The sequence below is a fragment of the Aptenodytes forsteri genome, unplaced genomic scaffold (assembly GCF_000699145.1).
Source record: "Aptenodytes forsteri isolate BGI_AS27 unplaced genomic scaffold, ASM69914v1 Scaffold112, whole genome shotgun sequence".
NCBI lineage: Eukaryota > Metazoa > Chordata > Aves > Sphenisciformes > Spheniscidae > Aptenodytes > Aptenodytes forsteri.
In genome coordinates, this window is record NW_008794883.1 from 513,130 (window position 1) to 530,885 (window position 17,756).

The window sequence follows — 17,756 nt, forward strand, 5'->3', positions numbered from 1 at the left end:
GTAACTGCAGCATTTTTTTTTTAATGGAAAATGACATAACTTGGATATTTTTTTTTCAGTTCTAATTATGCATAGGGCAAGAATGGATAATATGACCACACTTTGCAAATACTATGGATCGTTTGGAACCTAACATTTAAATCCTGTTTATTGTGGAATGTCATCTCAAACGAAATTGTTGTTTAGCATTATTTGTTTATTTTAGCTGTTTTGTTAGGAGTTCCATTTTATAGTGCAAGAGAAACCTGTGTTGATGCTGCTGTAGAGTCTGTTATATTAGAATGTGCCAGCAAATGAATCAGTGTTATGGAAACAAGAACCAGACATGTAAGGACTAGTTTTCTGGCTATTTCTTTTCAGGAAATTTGCCTGCTACTTTTGGTTAATTTGTTTCCTAACACATTATTTTTAGAGATCTCATACAAATTAGACCTATTTAACTAAAAAAAACCCCCACCCTGTTGCTAACTTGATTTTTCTAGTGGCTTCCGAAGCCCCTGTTTTACCTGAATACGTAACAAATCTTGTGGTTTTACTTGCCTTCCCTGAGAGTAGCCCCAGGCTACATTCCATGACTCAAATGGGATGCTGAGGGTTTCTTATGTTATTCTTTTTCTTAAATATTATTTCAGAATTGTGGTTAGTGTAGGTGTACTGGGGAGGAGGGAGAATCTGTTTTTTTGCAACTAGCTACTATGTCTTAATTCCAAAATCAGTCACTAGTATAAGCAGGCTTCTAATAAAGCAAGAGTGGAACTCTATAAGCCTGGTTCCAACTTTTCTTTGGTGAACACCTTCCTAGTTTACAGTTGTGTAAGCTGGGTCAGCATTAGTCCCAAAATGGGTGAAGATGTATTTGATGTGGCCTAAAGACAAAAGGTTGTTTATTAATAAAAGGCCTTCATATTTGGCTATCACAAGTCATGTAGTTTGGTTTTAAAAACAAAATGAAAACAAACAAACAACAAAAGACCAAAAGAAACACAAACACCCCACCCCCCTCCAAAAACCCCACTGTGTCTTAGTATAATAATCTATTGCTCATTACTTGCTGTAGATCCTGATTTTGAAATGCCTTTAAAAAGTTCAAAGAATGTGGACTTAAATTCTTTTTCCATCCCACATGGACAGTTAATAACCGTATTGAAAAGATTGCATAAGTATTGCTGGTTATAGTTCAGATTAGCAGGACAGACATAAAGGCAATACTAAGTATTTTATTGCTAATTTGGCCTAACAAGGCACAAACATTGATCATTGTCTCATTATTGTAATCCACGTATTTTCTTAGAAGTTAAGAACTGCCCTTAAAATACACAGGGTGGACTCTTCTGAACAATATGTAACTGTTCTGTTAAACTGAATCCTAGGCTTTTTATTATCAATGTGTTTATGCTAGGGCCAGGAACTGGATTTACTTTTCATCCCGTTTTAAGAGTCTGATTGCAGAAACTACTCCAAATGTTTCTCCACAAGGTATGATGGAGTTCGTAAGTTGTTTGAAATAATTACTTTATATCAGTTCTCTACCAGAATGTCGTAATTGTAGTGAGAAACAGTAGTGAGGAAGGACTTTTGTGTCTCATTTTTGTGGCAGTTTTACTGTGCTGTGACTTTTTTTCATTAAGGCACTGCCTCTTTTCACTTTAAATGTGCATTTGTAGGTGATGAAGAATCTTTATGTTCTATTGCATTTTCTGTAAACTTATCTTTGCCTAGTTATTTGTTTACTTACTGTAATGCAGGATGAAGCCAGTATTTTGGGGTATATTTGGAGATAATTGGCTTGGCAGATGCTGACCCCAGTTTGAAGTAGATGTCTATTTTAGAACCTTATCTCTGCCAAATAGTTCCATTAACTATCTGAAGTCTGGTGTAAGTTATCTTGATTAGATGGGAGATTTAAATGGTATGTGTCCATTTGAATCAGCTGCTGTTTCAGCAAAATAACTCGTACAATTGACGATTCAATTTTTCAGTTTCCAGCTTTGTAGTAATAAGTTGAGTGAGTTGTAAGATGTTCTGTATTAGACTACTGTTACTTTTTAAAATAAATCTATAAAGCCACCCCAAAATGGGTTTGGTTCAAATACAGTGAGATTCCAGAAAATTCCCCTCTCTCCTTTACTTTCTCTTCCTACTCCTTTTTGCTTTGGAAAGATATTTTCCTCACTATGCTGTGATACAGTTGAAGATTGAAGGTAATTGACAGTCCCCTAACTGCCAAAAAATTGGAAACCTTCAAAATGAAAGCATCCAATGAAAATATTTCCAGCAGTGGGAGAAAGAAAACTGATGACTGGAATTAAGATTTTGATTTATCGTTTACTTCCTTTAACAGCAAATGGTTGTACAATCTACAAATACTAAAAATCAAGTAAAATCTTCTTATCTACTTATGAAAGACATTTAACTGGCCTTTTTGTTCATGAACAGTTATAAAAGCAGGGAACAAACTGAAAAGATACATCTAATACTATGTATAAACTTTATAATATCTTTAAAAGAAATTAGAACAAAATTTTACCATAGAGAGTTTTTTAGATGTGTAGTGTGCATTTGCTATTGTTTGTGTGTATGTGCAGCTAGTGAATATTCAACAGCAATAAAAGCAAGATCAAATTTACATTTGATAGGCTGTTTCCATCATTGGTATTCACAATTGTATGATCATACAATCACATATGCATCTTATACCTGCCAAAAAGAGGATGGTTTGAAAATCTGCATCACTAAATTTACTTTAAGATGCCATTATGCGTCTTTAAGATGCCATTTAAAGCATCTACTGTTCTGGTACAGTTCAGGTGTTAGTTAACATTCTGGTAGGAAAGTGAATTTTTTAAAAAGGTATTTTCAAGTGGAACCTTGGAAGTCACATTTGGATGTGGCCCCTTTCTTTGTACTACACTGATAGTAAAAGAATGTGAGAGACTGATATCCCAAGAGAGGGAGTGATTCCAAAGCTAAGTTAATGGAGGAACCTCGAAGCAGTAAAATGGCTATTTAAAATAATATATTCTTTTTCTTTAAAATATTTCTACTGTAAAGAAAAGGGGTGGGGGGAGAAACAGAATATATACAGCAACTATTTTAAAGGTCACATGCTGTCCTGGATGCGAAAAAGCTGATTTGGAGTAAGTTACCTGAACCACTTAAAATCAGAATAAAAGTATTTAGTCCAAAACATTTTAAAAGCTCTGAGAGTTAGCCAAGAAAAGTTCATGGCCGTTGATAAAAGTAATGCCCACAGTGGTGTGCGTATTTAAGTCACTAGGCTGCTGCTGTTCTTTCTAAGTCTATTCAGAGATCTTAGACTAATAGCCAGAAATACAATTACATATTGCACACATCCCTGTGAAGCCAAAGTACATCTTTTATATTCAAAAAAGAACGGGCTTCTGGTTGCGTTTTACACTTGTGTTACAGGTTCAATGAAACTGAAGCATCGCATTTTTGGCTGTCTGTTTTCATATCTTGACTTGTAATTTTTAAGGTTGACACAATCAAAACACTATCTAGCTTTGTATCACTGTATTTCTTCTGGAGTCCAATATCCTTTTACACCGTAAAAGAATAAATTCTGCAAATACTTTGAGTCAAGTGATACAGGGTTAAGTAAGGTACAGATGTCTACATAGTCCCTGAAGATCCTCACTAACTTGGAAAGTCAAGTAAAACCTAATCATCATTTGCTATCTTTATGTAAGAATTACTGAGAAATAGTGTTTCATTGAAGAAAAATAAAAATCTTGACAGCCAAATAAATATAACATGCAGTGGAATCGTGAGTTAAAGAACAAATGTTATCAAATAGTACTGATTATTAAAAATGCCAACAGAATTGTCATTAATGAAAAGTTAACCCTTCTTTCAATATATAGTTGGACTCAATCAAAATGATTGAGAAGCAGTTCTTTAAGTGTTACAAAACGTTAAAGTCAAAACAACTAAGAAAGCCAACTGAACTTGTAGTCAGGTTTTGAAAATGTTTAAAGTTTTTTGTTAAATATGCTACCATTTACTGTTCATTACAGTGGTGTAACGATATGTTACCATTTGTCGATTCTCTTCATATATAATCCATTTTGCTAATACTATTTTTACTCTTTCAGGAGTTTTATGAACACACAAAAACACTTTGGCAAGACGAAGGTGTGAAAGCCTGCTATGAGAGATCTAACGAATATCAACTGATTGATTGTGCGCAGTAGTAAGTATTGTTTCTATTCTGCTGTATATTGACTGCGATATACAAATTTTTTAATTGAATGTTAATGACAGTGATTTGGATGGTACTGGTGCTTACTTTTCCTTACCTTGGAAAAGGAGTGTATGCTATATAGTGAATTCTTGGTAATCAGCTGTTCAGAGAGGTAGGAAAAACTGGCATTCAGTTAGACAATAATAGCTATATCGAAAACTTTGCAGATGCTTTCAAATGGTCTTAATACAGGCTGACACCTTAATGCAGTGGACAATTGTATTGTCTTGAAGACCAAATTTCCTGCTTCTTCCACTTAGACCAGTTCCTTTCCAAATGACAGCTTCAGATACTGCAGCAAGTTTTAGTAAGTTGGAAAGTACGTTGGTGTGAAACATGCTCATGTTTGTAGCTTTTGTTTTTAGTGCAGTTTATTTATCTGAAAACAAAAGAGGTGACAGCAACAATCATGAGCAGCAGCCTGTGATCAGTCACCAGGACTTCTGCTTGTGTGCCTTTGTGCACATATCTGAGTCATTCGGTCTCTTCTGCTATTTATACCACTGTGATAATTAGTATTGTCATGAGAGACTGCTGCATGTTTGCAGTTATTTATCACATATAGAAATATAGCATGGTTCAGAATTTTTTTGTGGTAAGATGTTTGTGATAATTGTGACCATTCCTGGTATTTTTGTTGTGTATACTCAAGAATTGCAGGCCTTAAATTTGGAATATTAATGGCTAAAACTGTTCTCTGTTAGTTTATACTCTCTCTACTTCTTTTGGAGAAGGGTCAAGGAAATGCAGGTTTCTCATTTCACATGATAATGGACAACTGCCGTTTGTCTACTACTGCATCTCTTAAAGAACATATGATGAAATAAAATTTGTAAGGTTCTTTTTTTAGGGTAGGTTCTTTTTCTTTAGGTAGACTTAAAGGTAAATCAACAATTAGCTCTGTTTGAAAAGGAGACCAGGGAGATAATTTTACTATGACTTGCACAGCTCCAGGTCTTTAGGAGCCTCTTTGAAGTTTTGCCATTGTTTCTAGTGTGAATTTGTTTGATGTGTAGTGATGTCTTTTGCATTAGGTGACTAATGTTTGATCATTTGGCATGGAACTTTTTGCAAGTTCAGTTGCTACAAAACAAAAAATACTACAAGATTTTCATCTTCTGTCAACTATCCAGTAAATTTTGTCTTTCCTAGTGTAAAGCTGATAGAAATGGGGAAAAACTACTTTTGTTTCTGATAGTGTTTGGTTATCTGTTTGTTTCTGGTTAGTGTTTGTTAATAGTCAACTTCTATGACTGGAAGAAGTAAATATTGTTAAGCACTAAGGGGGTTTTGTGTTGCCCTTTTTTGGAAGAGGAACAAATTTTGTTCTGCCCTGAATGCACAGAAGAAAGCTAAAATTCTTATCGTCCCTGATTGCTGGACATTGACTTTTTCATGGGTCAGCAAAGGGGGTGGCCTTCATGACGATTTTACCATCCTGCTCCATCTAGTGGAACACTTAATTCTACATCATGGGCTGTTGAGCCAAAAATAAACCTTGTACACTGCTGACAAACTACAGATTTTTTTTCCTAAGATACCATTGCTGTCTCCTTCCAAAATATTTAATAATTCTAATATTAATTCAATTTGATAGTAACGTGTATGACATTATTTTCTTGCAGAAGGAGCTGCCTAATTGCTAGTTTCGCTAGTTCTTGTCCTTTCTGGCATTTCTGATCGTGCAGTGGCATTGTTTTTAATAACAGAATATGCAAAGTAAGAGGTTTTTCTAATAGCAAAATGTTTGCTTGGAGGTTAATGTCACTTTGAAATTCTGAACTTGTTTTTATCATCTTAAATTTTCAAGGGACCTGACAAAAGTTACTTCCTGTAAAATCTGACATGATTGATACCTTGAAATTAACCTGGTGAGCACACTCTAAAAAAATGTAGCAAAGGCAAAATAGAAAATGTAGCTGAGATTTATCAAGTGAAGACTATTTTAATTTGAATGTGCAAGCTACTGTCATTAGGGCTAGTAGAAGTTAAAAGAGAAAGTTGAGCAAACTGCGTTGGAGTCATCAGTTCTTTCAGAGAAGAGTCTTGGGTTCTAAACACTTTCCCCTCTTGTTTAAAACAAGAAAGGTATACTTAAAATGGAAGGTGGAAAAGTGGCTTTTCTCTTTCAAGATCAATCCAGCTTCCAAAAATCCCTTCTTGCTCTTGAAAGTTGATTAAATTCTTAAATATTAATGGATTCTTTGTTTGGTGAATTACTTTAAAATTCTAAACAATGTTTCTTGTTCACAAAAATTAACTTTTTACAGTTGTTTGTAAAACTTTTAGGTTTTTTTTTTTAAACTGTCATTTTCTGAAGTGTGAATTGCTTAGTGTAAAGTTTGTCTTGCTATGGGCTCATTTAACATTCTGCATTTTTTAAAAAAGAAATTTTTTTCACTCTTGGAAGTAACACGGTTATATATAGGAAGCTTTGCAAGGAGATTCTGCCGAATGTTTAAAAATCAATTTTGTCTGTCTTTTAGCAGGGAACAGTGAGGCGCATATATCTTTGTTTGGCTTTCAGAAACGTTAGTATCAAAATGAAATTCATTTCTGTTTCTGCCAAACCTCCACGAAATGAATGCAGATCTTGAAGAGTTTAAGGGCTGGTCTGTGTCGCCTGTCCTCGGGGAGCGGGCACGTTGCAGGGCTTGTGGTCTGCTTGTGCGGCAGCTGTTCCAGGCAGCAGGCTGCGGCAGCACCCGGCATCCTGCCTGCTGTCTTCTGGGAACTGGCACAAATCCTTTCCCTCCTCTTACTTCCATCTTTTGTTAATGGTGTGGTGGTGGCAGTGAGGTATTGGAAGGCCATGAGGACTTACCCAGTTCCCTTCTGTTTGACATTGCACTTTTACAATTCTGCTTTTCATGGATAAAAACTGGTCCTCCCTGTAGGCAGCTTAGCTATAGTCCAACAGAAGGTCTTTCAGAGTTAAGGACTGTATGGCATAGCTGCAGGATGCTGGAGCATCTTGAAAAGAAAGATGTTGGGGAGATGGAGGCTTAAACTCTTGCAGAGTTTGTGCTGAGGAAGGAAGAGAACTAGCTGATGAGTCAGGAGCTCTCCTAGATGAACAAAGGATGAGGGGAAAGCCACTTTTTGCTGCTTGCTCTTTCCCAGGAAAGTGGGAACGAATACAATTCTCAGCCTAATGTGTTGTGTCTACCTGACTCGAAGGTAGGTGTTTAGAGTCTGGAAATGGTATTTTTCACCTGCTCCTGAGCAGTAACTTTAAATACTACAATACTTCCTGCTGACTCGCTACAATTTTTCAGTGTCTCCCCATAAGAAGTTAACGTTTATATTCACTTTACCAAAAGCCACAGGTACCGTCCTGGCTTTCCATTTAACTGCAGTTGTGATCTTTGCAGGCGTGAAGCTGGGAGGCCTGGCCACTAACCTCATCTGCTGGGAGCCCTTCTGGTATCCTGCCCTTTATCCTCAAGCTCACTGGCTAAATGAAAATGTCACTTCGGAGGAACCCTGTTCATTTTGAAAGAGTAGCTGCCTCTGCTCATCATGAGCTTTACTGTACTTCCTGCCTAGGCATATTTTACAGTCTTGAGAGGCAGAGAAAGGAAAGGAGGCTGTTTCCCTTTTCTTAACTGGACTTACTAAGTAATTAGTTTCAATTCTGCTTTTAGAACAACACGGTCTGTGAGGTTGTCACCAGTTTCTCCCCAAGAGGAGTGTATTTTAGCTGTGAGGAGGGAGCGTTATCTATGAGGAGACCAAATTTCATTGCTCTTGCATCTTCTGGGGATGTATACAGAAGAGAACGAATGTTTGTACTGAAGCTGCCATGTGATACTGCTCTTGGCTAATAATAAACAGAAGAACGCAGAAGTGTCTAGAATATAGAAAACCCCAAACGGTGATAAATAAATGATTTACCATCCTTCATATTTATTCCCTGAAGGCACAGGATTGTGTTTTATTTAGAATATATTACTTAATACTAAGAACGTAGGAGCCATTTCCACTGTAATGTGCCAAGACCTGTTTGTCAAATACATGCCTTCTGACAAATATAAACAAATACGATCTTTCTGAAGTGCTGTTGCTGCTAATACTTCTACCTCGGTTTTCATTTCATTTCTGTTCTTAAAGCCTCACAAATACGCAGCAGAGTAGTCAGAGGAATTAGGATCTCTCCCATATGAATGTGCTGTTTGTGGCACGAGGGCATGAAGGATGCCAGCACTGTCCTGTAAGGTCTGACCCAAAGTCTGTGGATGTCCTGAAGAAGATTGCTTTGGTGTCAGTAGCCTTTGGATTAGCTATTTAGCAAATCAAAAGCAAAGCCTGGGTACATGAGCCTCCTAGTGCTTTTTCTAGACTTGCTAATATTAGGCTGTGCCCACAGATCCTTGAATTTTTGCTTTAGTTAGCCTTGGCCACCAATGTGATTTTGTGCTTCATTTTACGCTATGCTTTCTCTTCGTATCTCCTAGCTGGCGCTTCCTGGTTTTGGCGGGGGTGGAAAAGGAAATAATGTGAGAGACAGTCTTTGCAACCCATTTCACACCCTCCGATATCAGGAAGGGCTGGAAGTAGCATGAGGGAGCCCATTCTCACGCTATTTCCTGCCGCCGGCCGCACCGGCTTTTCTCCTGCCGCCTGCCATTTCGGGGAAGGAGAAAGCACAGGGAGGTGGCCGGTCTAGGTGCAGAGTCGTGTTTCTCGAACTTCAGCACCAGCAGAGCCACTCCGATAGCTTGAAACTGTGCCAGGCTGCTCCAGAAGAGTTTTATGAGAAGTATTTTTTAAGATGTTTGTTTTTAAAATACTTATCAAAGAAAGGAGGGGAGTGCAGCTATTAGCTGACTGCTGTGCAGGGCTGCTAAAGCATCAGCAGATGTGGACGCGCTGTTTTTTTAATTTTAAATTTGTTATGGGTTGTAAATTCTTTATATTTTTATTAAGATTTACAGTGTGTTTTATTTCTGGATTTGCTGACTTGTAGAGAGCAATTAAGAGCCCCGATCTGAGCACTTAATGATTTTCTTCCATGCTGATTTCACTTCATGACAAAGTTCCCTTCATGGAACATGTAGTAAAGTGCATTTGCTGAGCATCTCACCTTTTTAAATAGTGGCCGATTTATCAGTGGTACCACTGTTAGTCTAGTTTCTTATTCATATTTACTACTTTTTTTTTTTCCTTTTTACTTTCTTTCCACTCAATGTGATTTTGGCAGAGTAGTTGCTCTTGTCTCCTCCAGCTCTGCAAGCTATGTCTGCATATTCACATTCAACAGGACAGGAATTTCCCTGGCCTATATTCCTGGCATACATGAGCTTCTTACGGACATTAACAATTATATTGTTGAACATTCCTGTGAGGAAGAATAATATTCATGTCCCCTTTCACTGATCTAAAACTGATGAGCTTGCCTACTGCTGTGTGAATTCTTTGGCAAGCCAAGGAATAGACCCAGATCATCTAACTTCTAACCCTTAGTCTTGATGATAAAACCCACCTTACTTTATTCCACAGCACTTAGACATAACTGAATTAGGGTCTTCTCCCTACTCGTCTTCAGCCTGAGGGAACAGAGCACCATGTTTTAAACGAGGTTAAATTTCAATTTAAAAAAAAAAGAAATATAGCCCTGGTTATATTTCCTCTGCAATCCAGTGGGCTATTAGGTGCAGAAATAGGTTGCTGTAGATGATGGGAAGCACAGTAACTGCTGTCTTTGCATGACTTTAGTGAAGTCACTACCAACAAAATGAGTCTGAATATATAAGTAGCTGAATTATACCTAACTACTCAATGTGTCTGCCCTTTCTTGCTGACTGTTCGTAGCAGGGATGTGCCTGCTGGCAAGTGCTGTGAAAACCAGATTACCTAAATTTAGCCAATAAATGGATTATGAATCCAACACATGTTCCCACTGTTGTCACAGCTAATCATAAATTCATAATTTCAAGCTACACTCAACCCCAGATAAACTCTGTCTTCAAAATAAATTACATCCCAGTGTGAAGCAAGATAAAACAAAAGGTGTCCTGGAATAGCTTGCTTGAGTATTATGAATTAGGAGCACTGATAAGTGAAAACACTAAAAGTGATGAGCCATAATGGCAGAAAGACCTTTACAAGTCCAAAATGTGAATAATTTAAGAATTCATACCACAGGCTTTTGAGGTCTGTGCAATGCCCACTGTATCATTCTGAATTATTGTGAAAGTGTTTAACTGTTTGCTCCAGAAATCCAATTTCTGCCTCCACTTTCACTTGCTCTGCCACTTGTAACCCCCCCGCTTCCCATCACCTTCAGTCATTTGCCACTTTTATTTCTCCTTTGTTCCACACATCTGTTAATGTGTCAGTCCCTTTCTGGCCTTGGGCTGCAGATGCAACTTCCTTTCCGTGTCGAGTTGTAAATATTAGGGATTTGCCTTCAGCTGGAGGCAGGGCTGACCTGATCTGAAGAGCATAAAAAAGCTGGGTTGGAACTTCTTCCCCAATTTCTTGACCCAGTCCTGCATCCAAATAGCTACACTTTGCCTTTTAGTTTAAGTGTATCACTTGCTAATGCCCGCAAGAGTTAAGGATAAACCCTAGTGCAAGTGCTCATGGATGCCTGATTTAGTGGAAATGGATGTTCATTTCTCAATGTGTTACATTTGCTTTCACATGCAAATGAAGCATTTGCTCATACAGCAGCTATTTCTTTCAGTAACAAATTCACATGCACAGAATTTACTTAGGTTAGGCACATGCTTGCTCAAGAGTATTTATGAAAGTTTGGCATGAATGTTAACATTTTATTTAAATAAAATCTGTCCATAAAATAATAAATTGCCTCTGTGATCATAAGTAGACATCCACGTGATTTGTTCAGTAGATTGTTGTTTTCCTCTGACAGCTAAGTTTCATTTTGAATGGCAAAAGCGCATCAAGACAGTGTCACGAAGGCAGGACTAAGTAACAAGCATATTGACATTTTTAGTTAGCCGGTGAAGAATACTGTGTTGAGTCCAGTTGGTAGTTTGCTCAGGATGTCTCTCAGCTGATATTTTACTTTAACAGTCTGCTTTAAAACCAAAGGTGATGTTATCAAAGAATGTGAATGTATCAGTAACTACTACTGTATAAACCTAAGAATGATGCAGCTTCGTAAGGTAATTCTGTACTAAAAGTACTTGGCTACAGTTCAGAATTCTGCAGACAAAGTTGTTCTGTAGCCCAATTTCTTGATGGTTTGCCTATACCCATAGAGTTAATTAACACAGAGTTAAAAATAATTCACTAAAGAGACTAACAGATTCCTTGTTACTAGTGGTAAAAAGGGCAAACTGTGTTGTTTGATAAAGAATGTTATGCTGCATCACCAAATGATTTTAAGCATTTTAATAAATGAATAATACAGATAAATGACAAAATGTGCATAAGCCCTGAGAATACCTATTTCAAAAAGAGAAAATGAAATAATCTTGAGCTTTTTTAAAGCAAATGTCAGATGCATATTTTTGTAATTGCTTTAAAGTCTGTTTGGTACAGTAGTATCTGGACTTCTTAGTCAACGTATTTCTGATACCTATCCATGCTTCTGCTTTGTTTTTTGTAGCACTGCTCTCTGCAAACATACAAATTCAAATGCAGTGGAATTTTTTTGTGGGTGAAGGGGAAGAGTTGAAATGCAACACAGCAGGAGATGGAATATAAGCCAAAACCGTTCTGTTAATTAAACTTTTACTAATTTCTGCATTTTAATGGCAACAGGTTCTGCATTTCTTCCCACTCTTTCCATTTTCCATCCTCAAAAGTTTTTGCAGTGGCATTAATTAATAGTGTGAGAGAATATGCTAGAAATATATTTAAAAACATCCTTTGTCTGCTGAGGGTTTTGGAAGAGATGCTGTGAATATCATATTGGTCTCTTGCTCTGTTGATAGGTACAAGTTTGTAATAGAATGAGAATTAGTGAACTACACTGGCAGGGTGCTTGTTCTGCAGATAACTCTGTGATTTGTATACATGTGTATATACCTAAAGCTAAACTTATCTGGCGTTAGTTATGCAAAACAGTTAAAGAGTTGCCACCTTGAAAAGTAGTGTTTCCAGCTTTTAATCGAGAGGGACTTTGAAACCCTTTCCATACGGTCATTAATTCAAAGACATGTTTTGAGGATGGGGTCAGATCAGTTGCTTCGAAGAGATGTGTAGGGTTGATCTTTGTTGATTATTTTGGTTGATTATTTGTTAAGTTTTGAGACTTCATAAATCATTTTCCATGTAATTAAAATGACCAATATTTTTCAAACAACTAATATATTAGTAAGCAAGATTTCATGTATGCATTCAAAGCCCTGACTCAATGCGCAACCCATTTTGAGTGATTAATCAGTGTTGTTACAGACTTGACACAAAATAATTTACTTGAGAAATTAGTATGTTGCATTGTTACACAAGATCATTAAATGCAGCTACTAACATAACATTACTACACAATTTTGATTTTCTTTCGTGATTGTAAAGATTAAGAAAAATTCAATAGCCTGGATTCATCCTTACAGGAGCTCTCTTAAAATAGATGGAGTTTCTCCTACTGTGAGTTAATTCATTAACAACAGGTTTCACAAATATCGCTGATTGCATGGATTCCTTGGTGTTCTGCCGAGCAGCCTTTCATCCTTTAAGCGATGCCACGCATTCCTGGAGTGAGGGGATCTCACTATTGTAGTAAACACTGTATCAGGCTACTAGTGCAAAGCTGATAAACACACAATTGGTGCATTTACTGCAAGACAGGTCCAACGTTTGACGAGGTTTGACATGTTCAGAAAGTCAGACAAGTGGCGGAGCTACGTGACTGCTGAAAGCTCAAGATTCTTTGGCTTGCCTGCACTGTATGTGGATGTTGCAGATGGTATTGCTCTTTTTTCTGTTTTTTTTTTTAAATTTTATTTTCACTAGGCATAGAATATACTTTTTTATGGTAGGGAAAATGCAACAAATTCACCCTAAAAATAACGCTATTTGCTGCAGGTGAAACTTCTCCTGTAATATCAGTTCTCAAAAAAATACACATACTTTGAGTAAATTTGAAACAGTAAAATAGTAGATCATTGTGTACACAGTAATCCTTAAATCCTCTGTTTTTTGTGAAGACAGCTAGCGGTCAGTCTGTGTGTTACAATGAATTACTTAGGACGAGAAGTTAAAATAAGAGGAGGAGTTGTGTTTATGTAAACTCTGTAAGGTTGTCATGCACTTAGGGTGTACTAGACTTCTGTGTTTATTGAAGTTTTACCCATTAATTTAAAAAATGTGCTCAGTTTTACTGTAAAATTCCCATAACTTTATAAAAAAAACCAGAGCAAACATCATCTTGAATTGTTAAAATTGGACTTAATGGTATAGTGGTCTTGGATTTCTGTAGTGGTGTAAAAACCATAGCTGTCAAGCGTTGAGAATCAATCAAAGCGACTGTTAAAACTCGTATTAGTTCCTGAGAATTAATTTTTACTCACCCTTTCCTCCTATGCTTTTGCAACCTCTCTTTGTGCAAACAGAAAAAGCCCTGAATGAGGTTTGTTTTGAGCTGTGGTTCGAACAAACAATTCAGTATGAAACAGAAACAAACGGAATAGAAGACTTCCACACGGGCTGGAGCAGCCTTCACTAGGAATCCCTCCCCCAGGAGGAACATCTGCAGGCACAAAATAGAGGGCAAGCTATAAATAAATGCTTGAGGAAACGAGAAAGAGTGCGGCGCTGATTGCATCATTTTTGCATTACCTATGTAACAGCCAGATTGCTCTGGGACAGCTGATGCGGGGCGCAGTGCTGGACTGGCTGCGGGGCGCTTGCCGGGGGGTGGGACCCCTCGGGTCTGGCTGCTGCTGTGGAAGCCACAGCAAATGCTGCTCCAGCAGGAAAGAGCTTGCTGAAACGGTGTGCTTCTCCAGGCGCGCCGATAGCAGCGCACGTGGAGCAGGTGTGACTGGTATTTTTAGGATTTTGCAGTTTACTCGCCGTGGTGGGTGAGTAGCTGCTGGAACTTTTTGCCTGACCTTGGGATCCGCTGTTTCTGATGTTCGCCGTCAGCAAGCATGACAGCTTTTGGAGCATGGGTGGTTGGTTTGTTTTTTTTTTTTAATACGAGCTCTTATCGCTCATGCTGTATTGCTGCAGAAAAGGAACATTTCAAGATTAGATGACAATTAGGAGAATACTTTTATCAAACTAAGACCTAAAAAGATACTGTAAAACCTCATTAAAGACTTGCTTTAAAAAAGGAATTAAAAGCAACAGTGTTCCGAAAGATAGGAACAGTGTATCAGAACATTTCTGATACAAGGATGAAATGAGGCCAGTACATTTGCTGGTACAACGTGAAAGCGCCAGGTTCGATTCCCAATTATTCCCTGGCCTGAAACACTGCAAATACATCACTGCCGGTCCCAGGGAGAGGGGGCACTCGATGCTGTTGACTTGCATGTTCTCTCCCTCCTTTTCCTCTTCTGTGAACTCCACTGTTTGATGATACACCAAAGCCTTTCCTTCACTGGGGAGTTAAATTTAAATTTCTCTTGTCTGGGTGCTTGCCTGCATTCACAGGTATTGCTGAATTTATTATTTTTGAGAGACCCCTGACAAAGATGTCTGCAGCACATTTGGTATAAATTTACCAGCAGGCTCAAAAGTTTATTGAGACCATGTGCTTGCACGCAGAGAACATGGTCATAAAATCCTTACTTCAGGAGGGGCAGGCTGAAAATTAAAAAATAGATTAAGCTCATATTAGGTGAAGAAGTTTACCAAACTGAAGCTGAACTTAAGTATTCTTGAAGTATTTTTTATAGTATGTGACTAAGTCCTAAATAAACTGAAAGAAATTGCTAGCTAATTTTACATGCGATTAAGAGTAATTTTGTAGTCAGGATGTCATTGATAGGTTTTGTGATTTGAAATACCATTTTTGAACTGATTACTCTGTAGTATATTACACATTGATTTTGGAGCTGAAACGTGTTACAATCAGTTGTTATAGTTAAATATAATTCTGTGTTACCTATATTTGTGTTGTGGTACGCTAATCAAGTCTCCGAGAAGGATATCCACCAATAAAGCTGAATTGTAGTGCATTCATTAGGCAAGTGAGGGGTTTCAGTGTCTGGACGGTAATTTACACTTGAAACGTGTTGGCTGCCCAGTAAACTTTCTGTGAAGGCTGTGGAGTGCCTTGGGTACTCTGCAAGGTTCCCCGTCCCCCAAAGGGCTTATGCAAACTGCAGCCGGAGTAAAAGCGAGCGGAGGGCTATTTTTAGCAGGGCTGTTGCAGCTGGGGGAGGGAAAGAGCCTTGGGTCCTGGAGAAGGGTCTGCCAAAGGAACGTGGTGCTGGTGGGAGCCGCGTCCAGCCCGGTTCAGGTGGCCAGGTAGCGCTGTATCATCTTTGCTGAGAGATTCATGGTTTTTAAAACCCAAAAAACCTTCTGAAGCCTAGGTAATTTTTATAAATAAATGAAAACAGCAATATACACGCAAAATCCCCACAAATTACGTTCATTTGCCATTTTTGTTCATATATTGCCAATGTTGGTAATACTTGCAAAGTTGCTGAAGACCGTGTCTGGAACACACTGTCCACCATTTTTGCTGTTAAGGCATCTCAGTTAGATTTTAATTACTCATTTGTGATGTTATAAAATCAGGGACAGTGTGGAAAAGTTAGGCATCTTGAAGCTTCGTACCTGGCAAGGCAATCTTCTTAGATTAGGGTGTGGCTGTTCTCTGGATATTCTTTCAGCAAATTGAGTCTCAAGAGTGAACCAATCTTGCTCGAGTCTACTGATGGTTATTTTATTTTGGTCTTTTCATTAGCTCTGCCTATTGGTATGTGTGCCATGAAGAACAGATTTTGCAGTTATGGTGTATGTCTCAGTTCTTTTCTTGGTTCAGCCTGAATGGCTTCTCCTCACCGTTTCTGCTGGAGGACTTCACCGTTCACCTCTGTTCCACGGAGCTGAACTGCTTCAGGATCCACACATTTTGTTATCAAAGGCCACACTGGGGTGAAACTTAGTTTCCCCATTTGTAAATTGGTGTTGTGATACGTCTCGTCTTCAAGAAGAATATAAAAGCTCACATCTGCAAAAACTCCTGGGTGATTTGGGATAGTGTGAGGTTTTAAATGAAATCAGATGAGTGAAGGATTTTATTGTTCAATCTTCCATGGTACTAATGCCAAGAAGTATTGCAGTGTCATCCAGAATCTTGACACGGTGAAGTGGTTTTGTAGAAGGGGTGAGAGGATGGATTCAGAGATCTTCTCTTGTCTTACCAGCATAGATGATATATTCCCCAAATGGGCATTCCAGACTCTAGGATCCTGCTATGTCACATTAAAATGTAGATATTAGTATGTTATCTGTGTATTTTCGATGCTAACTCTAATTCTCTACCCCTATTGTTAAAAGTTTGTTTCAAAAATAAAGCGTGCAGTACGTATGAAGTGTGGAATAGTCTTATGTGAGGTTAGAAGTATAACGTATACTCATTATTGTCACAGTGTGTTATCAAGGGAACCAGTAATTAAAATATCTAGTTTTAAAGATCTATTTGGAGAAGAACGTGTCAGATTATAACTCACTTTATTGTGATTTATGTGGCTCGTTCAGTAAACTTGCAAATATCGAGATGTTCCGTGTTGTGAATTCCTCTGCACTCTTTCAGAGCTCTTGGCTAGGTGAAATTCTTGACCCTTCACCATTGCCTCTGGAGTACTCCACTGTCCACCTCTCCTCCACAGAGCTGAACTACTCTAAGATCCAAGCAGTTTGTTATCATTTATCGTTTTCACCAGCTCTCTTCAGACATTATGAGCTCCGTTTCTGTTTTCCTCTCCACCTTCTCCACACGCGGGCGGGTTGGAAATTGTGCAGCTGTGTGGAGGCATTCCCTGCTCATAAGGAGGGTGACTGGGGAACAGGCAGGGAAAAACAGGGCAAGGCAGGACTGGACAGGTCAAAGCAGAACTGCGTTCATTAAACTTAAAAAAACCAAAACAAAATGGAAAAAAAAAAAAAACCAACAAAAACAAACCCAACCAAACCCTGAGCCTTGGCCCTCAACCAGTTTTCAGGATCAGAAAGGTGTTGAGCCATTTCCCAGTTTCAATCTGATTGGAGCCAAGCCTTACCAGACGCTTGGGAAGCCGTAGCTCCACTGCTGCTAAATTGCTTCTTGTTTTGAAAGATAATTAGGAACTTTATTTAAAAATAGTAACTTTAGTGTACAGTCCATTACATTTGTCACCAAGGTATTTTCATTAGACTCCCAACTGTTTTCTTATTGGAATTGTGAAGAACTAAAAATAGGTAGGATTTCTGCTGTTCTGTGCAGAGACTGGTACCTCCATTTCAGCTCTGACTTTCCCTAATGATGTGAAATGTGTTTGTTTCCCTCAGAGCTTTCTTCTGGGCTGTATTTAAGAAGGTCCTGCTAATTATGCCAAAATTGTGTGCTGTGGTT

The 17,756-nt window shown here is 38.2% G+C and overlaps 1 protein-coding gene across 3 annotated transcripts in view; it reads left to right on the plus strand.

Annotated features, from left to right (window-relative positions):
• GNAS (GNAS complex locus) overlaps window positions 1-17,756 on the plus strand; it is a 60,558-nt gene that overhangs the window by 13,675 nt on the left and 29,127 nt on the right. The window contains exon 3 of one of the 3 annotated variants that reach the window (XM_009274721.1): window positions 4,116-4,213. In XM_009274721.1, coding sequence (XP_009272996.1) covers window positions 4,116-4,213 — 98 coding nt within the window. Of the gene's footprint in view, window positions 1-4,115; window positions 4,214-14,060; window positions 14,266-17,756 lie in introns of those variants that run through there. The other 2 variants (XM_009274723.2, XM_009274722.2) reach the window with 2 other exon arrangements.